The sequence below is a fragment of the Dasypus novemcinctus genome, chromosome X (genome assembly GCF_030445035.2).
Source record: "Dasypus novemcinctus isolate mDasNov1 chromosome X, mDasNov1.1.hap2, whole genome shotgun sequence".
Lineage (NCBI taxonomy): Eukaryota > Metazoa > Chordata > Mammalia > Cingulata > Dasypodidae > Dasypus > Dasypus novemcinctus.
Genome location: NC_080704.1, coordinates 189,258,890 through 189,274,746, shown reverse-complemented (window position 1 = coordinate 189,274,746; position 15,857 = coordinate 189,258,890). Strand labels below are relative to the sequence as shown.

Below are 15,857 nucleotides of genomic sequence, written 5' to 3'. Positions count from 1 at the left end.
ATCTGTGATGTCAATACTAATGGTAACTGTGTGGGTGCCGGGATGTTGTATGGGAGTTCCCTATATTTTTACTGTAATTTTTCTGTAAATATGAATCTAAACATCTCTAAAGTTAAAACATAATCACACCAAAGAAAAAAAATAAATACTACTATGATCACTAATAAAGTATAGGTGACTAGAGATCCTTTCATGTGAGGAGATGAAGTGACCTTCAGGCTTAGTTATGAAGAATTTGAAGGAGGCAGCCATTCAAAGTGCTAAGGAAAGAACTTTCCTGGCAGCAGTCACAATGCTTTAAATGGGGAAAGAAGTTCCCCAGTTCAAGGAACAAAAGAAAGTGGGGAAAATTGGTTGGCAATGCAATTGGGAGCTGAGAAGAAGGCAGATCACGTGGGACTTTGTAATCTCTATATGGAGAGTGGTGGGAGCAGGGTAGAAGCAACAGGAGGAACATGACATGTTTCTGGGCAAGTTAACCCTTATTTGTTCTAACCTACTATGGTAAGGAATAGTTAAATGGGTTAGAAGATGTTTCTGCCAAACTTACTTAATCTATCCTAAATATTGGGTTTTAGAAAAATATGCCAATTGAAGAGCAAGAAACTTGGATAAGAAAATATTAATAGGTCTATTTCAGTTGGCCTTGACTATGTTGTTTCTCATCTTACCTTGCTCAATCCCTTCAGATGTCTCCCCTTTCTCTCTCTGGCTTTCCCTTGGCACATAAGCATGCTTTCCCTCTCTTTATAAAGTCTCATCCAAAACTGAGATAACAGCTTTGCTGAAGGCCTCTACCACTATAAGTACTGCTTCTTCAATCTCTCAGAGCTAAGGTTCTTAGGTGAGTCTGAGGTCATTACCTGGCACCATTTATTCATTTCCAGTTCAGCTAGCTGTGATCCTGTCACACTTCAGCCAAGCAGTACTTCACTGAAACTGCTCTTCTCATGCTACCATTTACATTCAAGCTTTCAACTGTAATGAACACATTCCTTTATCAATCTTTTCTTCCTGATTTCTCATCATTGTTTATAGGTTTGATTATATTTCCCTACCCCCACCTTGGCTTACCCATATCATCCTTTTCAACTTCCTTCCTACCTCTCTGTTTCTTCCTTCTCAGTATAGTCTTCCATCATTTATTTCCTGTTTGATGCCCAAAGTTTCAATCTCCTACCCATATACCCCTCCCTCTAATACATTCTTGGAGTGGCCACTTCCAAACTTTGGATTTACCTGGATCAAAATACAAGTGAACCCAAGTCTTCCACATCTAATGGGAACTGTCTCCTCAGCCCCACATCTGAATTTCCAGTTGGACTCTCATGGATACCTCACACTAAAGCTCTTCATACAATGTGCTTCTCCCTCTTCCCTGTCAGAGTGCATATCACCCCCAATACTCTTAAGCCAGAAGATGGAAGATCTTGACATGTCCTGCTAACTCATTCATTAGTGCATTTAGTGATAATGTGTCTACTCCCTGAATATGTTTTCTTAATTTCCTTCCTCTATGTTTTTCCTGCCATAGACTTAGCCCAAGTCTTCATTACTTGTAGCCTGGCTATCACAAAATTCCTTCTATTTCCTCTGCTTCTTGACAGGACTTTCTCCAGGTCCTCCTCTATATTGATGCTATTAAAAAGTATAAAAACCTTATCAAAAAAACTTTCATTTGTTTATGTAGTCTGCACAGTAAAGTCCAAATTCCTCCATATTTCATACCAAAAATCTCATGGTCTGGCCAGAGTTCATCTCTCCAGTTTCACTCTACCATCTCATCAAATTTATGTTACACTAGAGGTCAGGATATTCTATAAAGGGTTCAGGGGAGAAATCCTCAAGTTATTAATACAGTTCTGAACAAATAATTTGTGAGAGTGGGGAAATTGGTTTAAACACAGTAATGGGCATAAAGAATATCCATGAAAAGAACAGATTATAAATTTTGAGTACTGAACTCCTGTTTTTCATTGAAAACTCATTAACGTCACTAGGAATTCAGTTTAGAAAATGCTACTGAAGGCATTTGGGATGACTTAAAACAATCCCTAGAATATGCTATGCTTCCTTGCTTCTCCATCTCTGTGTGGGGTACCATCCATTCATTCATTTATTCCTGTTTTTTTATGTAAAAGCATTCATCATATATCAACTGTACATACTAAAACTAGTATAGGTTGGACATTCAGAGGGAGAATGTGATCTACATTAGCCAAATTAGTAAACATGTACTTAAAACAATTAGGCTAAATGCTATGAACTTGGCAGCATCAAGTATGAGGAACTGAATTGGGGAAGATCATGAGACAGTAACCTTGCCCCCTTCTTCACAGGGTTATTGCTGAGGTAGGTGTCTGGGTTTTATTTTAGGTATTTTGAGGCTTAGATATTAAGTATGCATATGTTTAAAGTTATACTTTATTCATGTATTGATTTTCTTGTTATGAAATATACATCTTTGTCTCTAGTAATATTTCTTGGAAAGTCTATTTTGTCTGATACTAATATAATTACTCCAATTCCCTAATGGTTTCTGTTTGAATGGTACGTCTTTTCTCATCATTTTATTTTCACTCTATTTGTGTTTTTAGTCTGAGGTGGGTCTCTTGTAGAAAATACATAGTTAGATCTTGTAAATTCATCCAGTCTGATGATCTCTAACTTTGATTATGCTATGCAGGCAGTTCACATTCAATGGGTTTGTTGGCATTTCTGGATTTATATATCCCATATTAGTGGCTATTCATTTTCTATGTCTTCTCTCATTTGTTTTTCTGTATTGTGTAAGTTATTATTTAGTGTACCATTTATATTGATTTGTTTACTTTTAACATTTCCTTTAGTTATTCCTTTGGGATTCTAATTGAAAGATTGAAATATGCTTATTTTTATGACAGCCTACTTCAGATCAATCCAGAAATATAGAAACTTTGCTCCAATATACCTCCATTTCTTCCCCCTTTTCTTTAGGTTGTTATGATATATATTTTTTATATGTTACAAAAGCTGCATGCAATATAATTACTGATTTATATAATTTTACATCTCTTAAATTAAAACAAATAAAAGTTACACCTATAGAAGCTTTTATATTAACTCACCTATTTATCATTTCTTGTGCTGTTCATTGCTTTGCAAATGGAGTAAGTTCTTTTCAGTCTGAAGTACTTCCTTTCAGTTTTCTTGTAAGTTATGCATGGTGGTAGTTGAAATTATTTGTCCCCAGAAATGCCAATTTCTTATTCTTAATCTCTGTTAATTTGGGTATGAGCCTATTGGTAAATAGAACCTTATTATTGATCCTTTTATCAATTTAATTTAATTTTTTATTGTCTTTTTAAAATGATACATAGACCACAGAAAATGTTACATTAAAATATATAAAAGGTTTCCATATACCCCACATCCCACACCCCTACTCCTCCCACACCAACAACATCTTTCATCATTGTGGCACATTCATTGCATTTGGTGAATACACTTTGGAGCACTGCTACGTGGCATGGATTATAGTTGACATTGTACGGGATCCTTTATAAGCAGAATTAATTTGGCAAACATCAAAAGGACAAAGTCAGAGGCATAGGTATAAGACATCATGTGGTAAAGCACTGCTATCACCAGAATGACTGACTGGAAATTAAACGTAGCCTTGCTGACATCTTCACTTTAGATGGCTAGTTTCTGAAATTGTGAGTCAATAATTCTTATTTAAGCCAACCACTTAAATATTTGGTATTTGTCTATCTTGGATTGTCTTTATTTTACTTTCATTTTGCTGGATATAGACTTCATGCTTGACAATGTTTTTCTTGCAAGACTTTGACCATGTCATTCCACAGCTTTGTGGCCACCATCCATTAATTTTATTGATACTGGAAGTGGACTTGGCCCAGTGGTTAGGGCATCTGTCTACCACATGGGAGGTCCGCAGTCCAAACCCCGGGCCTCCTTGGCCTGTGTGGAGCTGGCCCATGCACAGTGCTGATGCGGACAAGGAGTGCTGTGCCATGCAGGGGTGCCCCCCACATAGGGGAGCCCAAGTGCAAGGAGTGTGCCCCAAAAAGAGAGCCGCCCAGCACAAAAGAAAGTGCAGTCTGCTCAGGAATGGCACCACACACACAGAGAGCTGACGCAATAAGATGACACAACAAAAAGAAACACAGATTCCCATACCGCTGACAACAATAGAAGCGGACAAAAAAGAACACGCAGCAAATGGACACAGAGAACAGACAACTGGGGGGGAGGGAAGGGGGAGAGAAATAAATAAATCTTTTTAAAAAACAAAACAAAAATTTTATTATACTCCATTTCATGTAATGCATCATTTTTCTCTTGTTGCTTTGAAGATTTTCTCATTGTACTTGATTTTGTTTAATTTTCTTTTTCTGTCTGAATTAAACTTTGAGTAAGTGTGTCACATAATAAAGGAAAGCATAAGACAGAATAATTCTACTAAGTAACCAATCTTTAAATGATCTACCTACTAAAATAATTACCATTTTGCAGGAATGATTAGACATACTGGATTATTTAAAAATATTACTTATATGGGAACAGTAGCAGAGGACGCTTCTGATGTGGCAGAATCAGTTTTGAAATTAATTTTCTGGTGGGTCCTTACATGGCAGTAGTATGTAGAAGACTAGCAGTAGCTTCTCTGATTATGAGCTTGCAATTTGGTTTTTTGACTGAAGGACTTTTCACATGTGCTACACTCGAAGGACTTCTCCACTTTGTGAATCTTCTGGTGCACATTAGGCCTGATGTCTGGAAGAAACCTTTCTGGCGCTTGGCACTAACAAATGGTCTCACATTCCTCTGTCTTCTCTGGGTGTCTAGCTGAGCTAGTACCTAATGATCCTGGGACATTTCTCACACTTGTTTGATTTTGGGGATCTGTGGACATTTTCTTGGTTTCTTTTTTACATTTGGATGTTCCATCATTGCTTCAGTTGGTAGGGATAGGCTTAGGGCTACTTGATCTATCCTGGGACTATCCTGGGAAGAAACTGGTTCCACCTCCATAGGGACATCTTGAGAAGAGTGTCCTCCTAGGGATCCTTCCTGGGATATGGAGGAACCAAGCTCTGCTCTTCTGAAGTTATGCAGGTTCTCCCAAGATCCATACCCCTCTTCAGGCTTAGGGCTGTTGTCTTCCTGAAGAATAACCAGGGAAGGTACTTGATAACCTCAAATAGTAATACTGTCATTTACTTGATTGGAATATCACAGAATGTTGATATTCATCTGCTTTTTCTCTTTGAAGGGGAATATTTTTGGGACCATGGAAGGGTGTCCTCATGCTCACTCCTCTTGGGGTTCCTTCTGGCATTTTTTTGCATGAGATGAATGACTTCCCTTAAAGTTATATTCCCTGAGAGGTGGGCTTCCTGTCCCTACTTGTGGACATGGACAAAATCAGGTGACTTCATGCAATCATTGGTCAGATCTTCGATGAGTTTCTCCAGGATTCTTCCACTTGAATCCCAGTTCCCTCTCAAAGTGGACCTATTTCTATAGTATCCATTCATCATAAACAGTTCCAGGACCAATTGAGAAATAATTTCTTCCTTGTGTTTTTCTGGCTGAAGCTACAAGTGAAATGCCTTACAGAGTCTTTTTAATTCCTGCTTTTCAAAAGAGCTATTGTTGGTTTGATATAAGCTGAGCTAAGGTCCCTGAAACTTAGAGAGTTCCCATCTCTCTTCTAGACATTGGTTCCTTTTATGGGTCCTTGTATTTGGTTTTCATAGTTATCTGTGATGTGCAGATCTCTATATACATCCTAGCAGGGTTTTGTTTTTTGTTTTTTTAAACTTCCTGGACATGAATATTGTTTATCATTAAATCTAGGTAATTTTTGGTCTTTATTTCTTCAAATATTTTTCTTCCCTTTTCTCTTCACTCCTTTTAAGAGTTCTGTTACATGGATGTTGGTATATTTGATGTTTCTCACAGGTGATTGAGGTTCTATTAATTTCCTGTCAGTAATTTTTAGTTGGGTTCTGAAGAATGGATTATATTTATTAGTTCAAAATTCATTCTTTTGCCTTCTTGAATCATGTGTTGTATTCCTCTACAAATTTTTCATGAATTATTGTTTCACTAACACTAAAATGTCCTTTTCTTAACATAATTTTTATCTCCCTCTCTAGAAATTCCTTTTGTTGCTTCATTGTAGCCATACTTTTCTTGTCATTCATTAAACATGACCTTCTTTAGTTCTTGGAACATATTTATAATAGCTGCTTGATGTCTTCATTTGAAAGACTTCTGAAGATAGTTATGGACCATTCCTAGGCACTGGATTTCCCCCTGTGCATGAATCACCTTCATTTATGAAAACTGATCACTCTGGATGACTTAATATATTTTAGCATATTTGGAGTCTTAGTTTTAATTGTTATGGTGCTTACTGTTGCTGCTGTTAATTTTTCTCATTCATGTTTTTATTTTGGTTTTGCTTGGACTAAATCTATTACTTTTCTCTCCACTATACTATACAACAATATATGTCTCTTCTTCATATATGTGTGTGCGTGTATATGCATAAACACAAATATGTAATATATTTTATATAGCATATTACATAATTTTTTCTGACTTCCCATTTCTGTGTGGGTTAACTGTCAACTAATAAATGGGCAGAGGTAGTTTTCAACCAACTTGGACCAGTAAGTGTTCAATCCTTTGTTCATCAGTCTATGGGGATAGAGAGTTTTTGAAAGTTCCCTGACATTTTTGTTTCTGCTCTGATGTTTCCTTTCTGCTGTGCCTTTTCAGTTCTCCTACATGCTTGTGTATAGCCTCAGGATCAGCTAGGAGTATATGAATAATGGGGCCTGTATTAGCCAAAGGGGTGCAGATGCTAAATATCAGAAGTCTGTTGACTTTTATAAAGAGTATTTATTTGGGGTAGGACTTACAGATACCAGGCCATAAAGCATAAGTTACTTCCCTCCACAAAGTCTATTTTCCCTCACCAAAATCTATGTTGAAGAAAGATGGCTGCTGATGGCTGCCAGGGTTCAGGCTTCCTGGGTTGCTCTCTTCCTGGGTCTTACTTCTCTGGGGGCTCAGGGCTCCTCTCTTCCCAGGGCTTGCTTCTGTTTTCTCTGTGTGCTTATTTCTCAGGGCTCCAGCTTAAGATTTTGGCATCAAACTCCAACATCAAAACCCCTAACTGTCCTTTTCCATGTCTTTTACCACTCAGTGGGTGGAGACTCAACACCCTACTGACGTGGCCCAATCAAAGCCCTAATTATAATTTAATTATGCCTAGGTACAGACCAATCCAGTATCTACTCTTGGAATTCATAATTATATCAAACAGCCACAGGACCCTATCTGCCCTCTACTGCTCCTGCATGGAGCCCCATTTAGACCTGTGCTTCCCTACAACACATCCCTAGGTCATCCCCAATATCCTGTCACTGAGATCATCATATCAACTGATTATGCTACTAGAAATGGGTGTGCCCACTGCTCCATATTTAATGAGACCCTTTTTTTAGGAATTACCAGAGATTGAAACTAGGACCTCAAACATGGGAGGGAGTCAGTCACTTACCTTCATCTGCATCCAATGAGCCCTTTTCGACTGTGTAAGATGTGCTCCTGGTCTCATTGCATGTCCTGCCTTCATAGCACCTCTACAATGACCAAGCTGTAGTGGGAGAGTGAATGGGAGCAAACTCAGATCAGATACCACAGACTTCCAGGCTTCTTAGAAGCATAAATGGTACCACGATTATTGTATGCCTTTGATCTCTTCTCAGAGAGCTCAAATGGTTGTTTGGTTAAACTTTACAGCTCAAAGGTCATATTTTTGAGAGAAAAGTCCTGGAGGCAGACTTTTTAGTTAAAAATGAGTAGGTCCTTTGAGGGAGTGTAGATGAGTTGGCATAAGAAATAAGGGGTGAAAGACTAAATAGTAGCACAAGGTGAGAAGTTGAGCGGTTGGAGAAAAGTTAACTGAGCCATTCTCACTTGTCAGCCACCTTTGGATACTTGTGCCATGGGGTTTAAAGTAGATTCCCAAATCATTAGAAGGCATGTTTTGGACAAGATTGAATATCATCAAAACCCTCACTGAAATCAGAAGAACCAGAAATGACAGGGAGGGAAAGCTGAGAGTAAGATACTATCTATAATCTTTCATTTAAATGGCTGTGATTCATTCAGAAGAGCAAAGAATGACTTTATCCTAAGGATAAGTTGCAACCAAATATATGAGATTGAGTGTAGGAAAATTAATTTTGTATTTCAAAATCTGTATCAGAGAAATACTGATATGTATCATTTTTGAGGGCACAGTTTGTATAGTTTATGGTATATAACCTTATGTGAGAGTTACCTGTGCCCTGGCGCATATGCCTTGTACTTAAACCAATATCCGCACATATTCTTGCCAAAAGTGGAGATTACTGTACTTACTGATACCTTGTGAGATGAGTGGAATGTTTCTTAATTAGTTTCATATTTGTAACACAGTGGGTGGAAAGGAACAAACCTTAGTTCTTCACCTCTATTTGATACATACCCACTCTTCTTTGAAAATGCAAGAATATTGCTCTGACAGATGACAGATATCTTTAGGGTTGTAGAGCTAGCAATCCAAACTACTTATCTAATGGCTATCAGTTACCAGTGTACACACAAGGTGGAATAAACTCCTGTGCCTTATTCTGACATTTCTCTATGTGGGATACATATGGTAAGGATTTAAGATACTTGGAGTTCCTGAATAATTAAATGTTTGGAAAAACTGGAAAACTAATATAACAATATAAATATGTTAAAAGGAGTAATAAAAATGTTAAAATCCAATGAGACCTTTTCTTTTTATGCATGAACTGTATGAAAACAATGTTCAGATAAATTGTACACTGAAGTACAAAAGTAAGAATGAACATATTTATAAAATTGTAATGTTACAATCACAAGCCCCTTAGAAAGCTATCATAAAAACTGAAGGTTGGATAAAGAAGAAAGCTGAGGCAAACAATGTGGCTCAAACAATTGGGCTCCCACCTACAACATGGGAGGTCCCTGGTTCAGTTCCTGGTGCTTCATAAATAAGACAGTGAGCTGGCATGACAGGTAGGTGTGGCAAGCTGACACAAGAAGAAAAACATAATGAAAGACACAACAAAGCAGGGAAGGAAGGTGGCTTAAGAGATTAGGCACCTCCCTCCCACATCAGAGTTCCAGGGTTTGGTTCCCAGTACCTCCTAAAGAAACATGGATGAGAACGAGATAATGCAAGTGGAAACAATGAGGGGTTGGTGAGAAATACATAAATAAAACATATCTTTTTAAAAAAAAAGAGAGAAGAAAGCTGAGATACCTTGACTTGCCAAACTGGGAAAATGATGATTTCTGCTTAACCATATTCATCCTTTTTCTTAATCTACAGTCATGTGCTCAGCAGCCATTTTGAACCTCCATGAGTACTATAAGCACTCTGTCCTGGACTCGACTTTTACTCACACCTCTTGCACCTTTTCTATCTGTGGGCTGGCTTTCAAAAAGCCTTGCAGGTGCTCACTTCAGCAGCACATATACTAAAATTGGAACAATACAGGGAAGATTAGCATGGCCTCCGTGCAAGGATGACACACAAATTCGTGAAGTGTTCCATATTAAAAAAAAAAAAGACTTGAAGAACAGAGCTATGGCCCTGGGGTCTGCAGTAGGGTTTGGGCTGATGCTGCCCCCACAACCCACACCCAGTAAATTCATGCCAACCCCATCTCTACCTGCACCTGGCACCATTCCAGGTAAGGCTTAGTGCAACAGTGGATTCTGATTTGGGTGGATCCAGAGATCCTGAAGTCCTGCACAAAGGAGAAGGGAAAATGTGTGCTATTTCCAAGACTTTGGGAAAGCATAGATTGAAGTGCTTTCAGGCACTTATGTGATCTCTCAGTGAACTATTACTTTGCCATAGAAGCACTTCTTTATTCTCCCCTGCAAAGGAGCCTGATTTCTGTAAACCTCCCCTACCCTAGAGCGGTTCCCTGCTCTGTTTCCCACTGGTCTTCACCCACTCAACTCTTATGTTCCATGAAAGCAAGCCACACAGCCAGCTCTCCTCTCATCTTTAAGAATGGATCTCAGCACATGGCAGATCTGCAGCCAGCCTGGGCCCTCTGATCTGGAGCAAAGAAAGCTCAGATCTGCAGCCAGATTTGGTGGAGGTCTCAGGCCCTGGACCTGGACTCTCTGATCCAGTGGGTGACTGGTGGACAATGAAGAGAACTCAGGATCGAGAGGGACTGGTGAGCCAGAAGTTCATGCTTGGACTGGACAAAGAGAGGAAGGCACTGGCCTAGGGCTGGGAATTAGATCGATTCCCCAGGATGTGCCACTGCTGCCACTGGCAGTCTCTCATAGCATCTTCTCTTCTGAAACCTGCCTGTCTGTGTGGGAGGACTAAATGGCCACTGGTATGTCTGTGTGCTTGTCTCCCTATTTCCAAGAGTGTTGGTTCTCATTCATCTACATGGGGGCACTCTGAAATTGCTGAGAATGCCATGCATGTTTGCTAGAGATCAGTGGTCATGAACATGTCTAACAGGGCCTGAGGCATGGGTGATGGGTCTTACACTCTGGAGACTGATGTACAATGGGAGTGTGTAGGATAGGGCCCAGCTGCAAAGGGAAGGGATAGTTCCCTCTTATCAATGCTGTGTCAGTGAAGGCAACAGAGGTCAAGGGTGGCTCCTTTTGGGCCCATTTGCATGCAGGTGCCAAGGGGACTTAGGGCCCCAATGACCAAGAAGAGGTCCAGCATGTGAGGGTTCTTTGCTTCTGCAGTTGGGGTCTCTGCTGCCCTTACCAGGCCTGGAGCTTATGCTGATTGGGATGATCCAATGAGTGGCTGGGACAGAACTGCCTACCTGTGCCCCAATGGTATAGAGTGTGGTAGAGATGATGGTACCAGTGCAGGGCTGTTGCAGAGAGACAGGAGGCATTGGTGAGGGAGTTATGCTGTGGGTAGGTGCTGCCAAAAGGAGAGGGGAGGGAGAGAGAGAGCACGCATGCATGAGAGAAATGCTGTTGTCAAAAACCTACAACACTTAGTATTCCCAAGCAGTCTTCATGTAAGAACTAACCAGACCCCACCCAGATTAGCTTTAGAAATCAGGCATCAATCTATATCAGACATGTTCAGGGTGGTATAGCCATAGATGCTGGTTGTCAGAGCCTGGAGCCTCAAGAGCCTGTGCTGCCCAAGGCACTAAAACTTGTCCAGCTGCAGGGTCTATAGGCCCCTGGAGCCTAGATCTAGGCCACTGGACCTGCTAATGGCCACCAGTCATCTGGGTTCCAAGGCCAGAATGGTACACCTCACTCCTGGGTTTTGCTCACAACCTGAGGGTCAGGGTGGCAGCCAGAAAGCAGGCTAGACATTGAGATGGCTCTGTCAGTGCCCAGCTACCCATATAGCAAACCCAAGGCCAAGGGCTCCCTGGTGTACCAGGCCCTTTGCTAGGCAATTTCCAAAGAAGCTTGCCTCCACTTGGAGTCTGACATCCCACCAAGTCAGAGATCCTCAGATTGTGTGACCTTGGGCACTCTGTGCTTCCCCACCCTTTTCAGCCTGGCTCAATCCCTGAAAGCACCCCATCCCTGTACAACCACACACACCCACATTCCCAGCCCAAAAGTGCCCCACACATATCCCTGCTGTGACCCAACTAGAACCAGTACTGTACACTGATTGCCTGCCCAGTGCCCAGCCCTGCAGGCCCTTCCTAGAATGTCCTTGGGCAGCCCACCTGGTCAAGGCCCCACCAACACAGCAGACTTGATAGAATGCATCAGGCTAGTGTCAGGAGGATGCCCAAGGCCTCATTTTCCACCCAACCCTCAGGAACATCACTCCTAGGGAGCTCAGGCCAAGCTGTCCCCATGCCTATCTTCCCATAGGGTGCAACCATCCCACTAGGTGTCCTTCTGTCCAGGTGGCCACAGCATTCTTGCTATTGACCTCCATAAAATAAGTACACATATTCCGGTCCAGACTCTGTCCTCAGCCATCAGAGCCCAACCAGAATTACTCAAGGTGGAAAGCTGACATCTACTCAGAGGGCTGGGGCTGGGGGAGCCACGCACCAAGATCTCACCTGGTCCACCCATGCAAATTCAATCAACACACACTGAAATGGGGCTTCTGTTCAACTCAGCAATAGGAGACAAATCATGACTCTGATGTGGTCCAATATAGTGGGAAACCCCAGCCAGGGACTGTGATGGAGACTGGTGAACTCATACTTGGAAGTAGGTCATCTGAAGGCATGAGTGACTGGGAGGAGATGCCCCTGGAGCTTGGAACTTAGATGGCCTTGGATACGCATATCTCAAGGTGTCTGCGAGGAGATGTGTGGCTCTGGAGTCTCCCCATGATTCCCTGTCAGCAGCCTCTAGAGTCCTGAGCAGTGAGTGGAGCCTCCACTGCCATCTCCTGTGACTTTGCTGTTGGAAAGGCCCTTGAGGCTTATAGCTATGGCCCTGGTTGTGCAGTTGAGTTAGACATGGCGCTGACCCAATACTTCAACCCCCAAAAAAGACCTCAACCACACTGTCCACACCCCCCATGGTCACCACCCCACTAGGCTTCCCTGCCACAGTGGATTCTGCCCTGGGCATTCACAGAGCTCCTGATCATCCTGAGGGTGAGTGGAACACATTTGACACCATTTCTAAGACCTTGGGATTGCATCAGGTACTTCCTGCCTCTTGAGGGCTCTTTTTCCTAATGGGCTATCTCTTGGGGGACACTTCAGAATTCTCTTCAGAAGGGAGCCCTTCCACTGCAAGCCTCCTAGATGGCTAGATTGACTTCTTGCTCTGTTTCTCAGTGGTCTCCACCCATTTGACTCTAAGCTCTATTAGCTCAGGATACTCAGCCCTGTCTTCCCTCATCCTGGAGAACAAATCCGAGCACAAGGTCGACCTGCAGCCAGCTTGAGCTCTCCAACCCAAGGGAAGGAGGCCCAGGGGTGTGGGGGATTTGCTTCAGCTGCTGGCAGTCCCTGTTGGTATCTTCATGCTGGAATCCTGCTGGCCTGTGTTGGTTGGGTCCCTTGGATATGTCCGTCTCCCTCTCTACCTGCCTGTCTGCCTACCTGCCTGTTTCCTGGGCAATTTGTTCTTTGTTCAAATTGATAGAGGCTTTTGCTGGAGCCATCGCCCTAAGCAAATCTTTCAGCTCTATCAGCATTTAACCATCACTCCACATCGTTCCAGCCAAAATGTCAATATGGTGGACCAGACTGGTGTACTGTTTTTTTTTGCCTAGTGTCTCAAGGAAACAACTCTATAGATGAGAAGGAAAGGATAGAGTCCACTGGCCATAGGAGTCATCTTTAGAAGCCCAAGGACTCCCCATACAGAGTGTCTCTACCTTGGGTAGGAAATCTTCCTTTGTATTGAAAGCCTAAATGTCACCAGAGCATCCCTGGAAGAAGTTCCACATGATTGCTGTTGCAAAATGGTGGGATTTGATTCTGAGGATTGTTTCCTTTGAGCTCACCTGAATTTAATGTTGCAGTGGGCAACAACACTATTTCAGGACATGACAAAATAGCCCAATATACAATAACTGGTGCTTACAGGGAGCACATTCGAGACTATCTTCCAGCCCTTATCTATTCCCACCTCTATTGTGTATGCATGCCTCAGTATGTTTCCTTTCCAAAGCCTGATGCATATGTTGGGTCTAATGGAAAGGTATGAATGTCCCTTGAAAGCAGAAACTGGAAATACATAGCCCCAACTGCTTATCAGGGAGAGAAGTCTCATTGCCAGATCCTCACGTGCTGTGATATATAAATACTGAACATTCAAACAGCACAAGACTCTCCTCTCCAGGGAGGAACATACAGAGCTGTCAACTTCCAATGCTGGTACAAGCAGTTAGCCTTCCTGGGAGACTGGCCATGATGGAATCTTTTGCCCTGCTCTTATGGACAATTTGGACATTTTATTCTGTGCAAGGAATAAAGTATTCATTTACTAAAAGTTGTGCCTGAGCCTGTCTTCCCATATGCACTATAGAGCAAATTGCTCTACAGGTTTTAGTCTGGCAAGCAGAGTGCATGGGGAAGTACAGAATGGAGTGGATATGTTTGGGATTTTTTGGCCATTATTTTCATTGCCCTTGCATTCCGTTTGTACAAGAGCATTTCGGACAAAACAGGACTGATGTTCTTGTGGGCTAAACTGAAGGTTCACCCCTGCCCTACCAGAATGGGTAGAGGTAAAGGCCCACAGGTAGAGGGAATAAGCATGTTGTTTCCACCCAATGGAGGAAGTGTGGCAATAAATTGAACTTTGAGAACCTACCCAGGAATTCCAGGGAGTTAGCTGTATAGTTACACACTGAGGTCAATGAGATTGTGGCTTCAACTACCTGGAATATGTAGATGAGATCTCCAGTGGAGAACTTTGGGAAAAATATAAGCTAGAATAAGGGCCACAGGCTTAATAGGGGCAATCTAACTCTTCCAGATCTCCTGCCCTCAATTGCCAAATATGGGGAGTAGAGGAAGAGCAAGTTGGAGAGCTCTTTCCTCCACCTTCAAATGTGAGTGAAGAGTCTGGTCCCTGGGAGGATTCTTTTAAACAAGACATGACTGAATTGAGAATAGCTGAGGATTGTGGCCAAGAACACCAATAATCCTCCAGGACCCTAGGCCATATGCCTCAATGTATATACAATTTGGGAGCAATGAGCAAATCTTTATAGCATTGTTGCATACAGACACCCAAGTCACTATCATTCCAGAAGATGAAGAGGGGAGACCTTGGGCATTCTGCAAGGATTTTGGGATGGGAGGTTACTGCTACCCTATTGGTTGGTCCATTTGGCCTCTGACCACCTCTGTGGCCATACTTCCTGTCAAGAACACATTGTAGGAATTGATATCCTGCACCACTGCACACCCCAAGCATGACAACAAGTAAAAATTCCCCAATTCCAACAAATTCTGGTTATCATGGCTGATGGTGAACTGGACTCAGGACCTCCCAGTGTTCCCACTTCTTTGCATTGTCCAACAGTGGCAATACTCCTTCCTTGTGGAGAAAAGGAAGTCATAAAAGACCTTTCTGCAGCTGTCCTCCATTCCACCATCTCCATCTATAATAGCCTGTTGTGGCCATTGGAAAAAACAAGTGGAGCATGGTAACTATTTGTAGACTATTGGCATTTGAATGCAGAAGTATTGTTTTTGGCACCTGCAGTCCCAGACATTTGTGACACTCTTGGAAACCATTGTGGCTTCCCCTGCTGTTTCATGTACTATTTTGATCTGGTGAATACCTATTTTGCCTTCCCACTTTGAGAGGAAGACCAGAATCAATTATCTTTCTAATGGCAAGGCCTACAGTGGATCTTCATTGAACAGCCACATGTGTATTTAAACTCAACCACTATTTGCCATCAATTAGTGGGACAGGATTCGAGTAAGCTACACCTTCCCAAAGAAATCCAAGTGCCCTATTATATTGTTGATCTCATGATGGTGGGCCAATGTAAGGAACAAACTCCCCAGAGACAGCAAGCATTGCTAAGTGGGATTTGACAATTTGGTTTGATCATAAATTCTAATAAGATGCAAGTTCAACAGGTCAATTACTTTGGTGGTATATCAGCTCTAGTCATCACTGAATCCCTGAGGCAGTACAAGAGAATTTAGTGTTCCTAAAGTTACCCACATCCAAAAAGAAAGCCCAGTGGTTTATTAGGCTATTTGCATATTGGTGCTAGCATATTCCACATCTTCACACCCTCCTGGCATTACTATATTGGGTCATATGGAAAGCAGAGCTAC

The 15,857-nt window shown here is 41.9% G+C and overlaps 1 protein-coding gene and 1 non-coding gene across 4 annotated transcripts in view; both read left to right on the top strand.

Moving 5' to 3' along the window:
* LOC101420875 (zinc finger protein 705D-like) overlaps nt 1–15,857 on the top strand; it is a 152,672-nt gene that overhangs the window by 49,207 nt on the left and 87,608 nt on the right. Inside the window, exon 7 of one of the 3 annotated variants that reach the window (XM_071213094.1) lies at nt 9,431–15,754. The exons of the other annotated variants lie outside the window; for them this stretch is intronic. Within the exon in view, the coding sequence (XP_071069195.1) occupies nt 9,431–9,454 (24 nt within the window). The 3' untranslated portion in view covers nt 9,455–15,754. Of the gene's footprint in view, nt 1–9,430; nt 15,755–15,857 lie in introns of those variants that run through there. 3 annotated transcript variants of the gene reach the window in all.
* LOC111766163 (U6 spliceosomal RNA) lies at nt 9,555–9,661 on the top strand. The gene has a single exon (XR_002798277.1). It is a non-coding gene; the product is annotated as a U6 spliceosomal RNA (small nuclear RNA).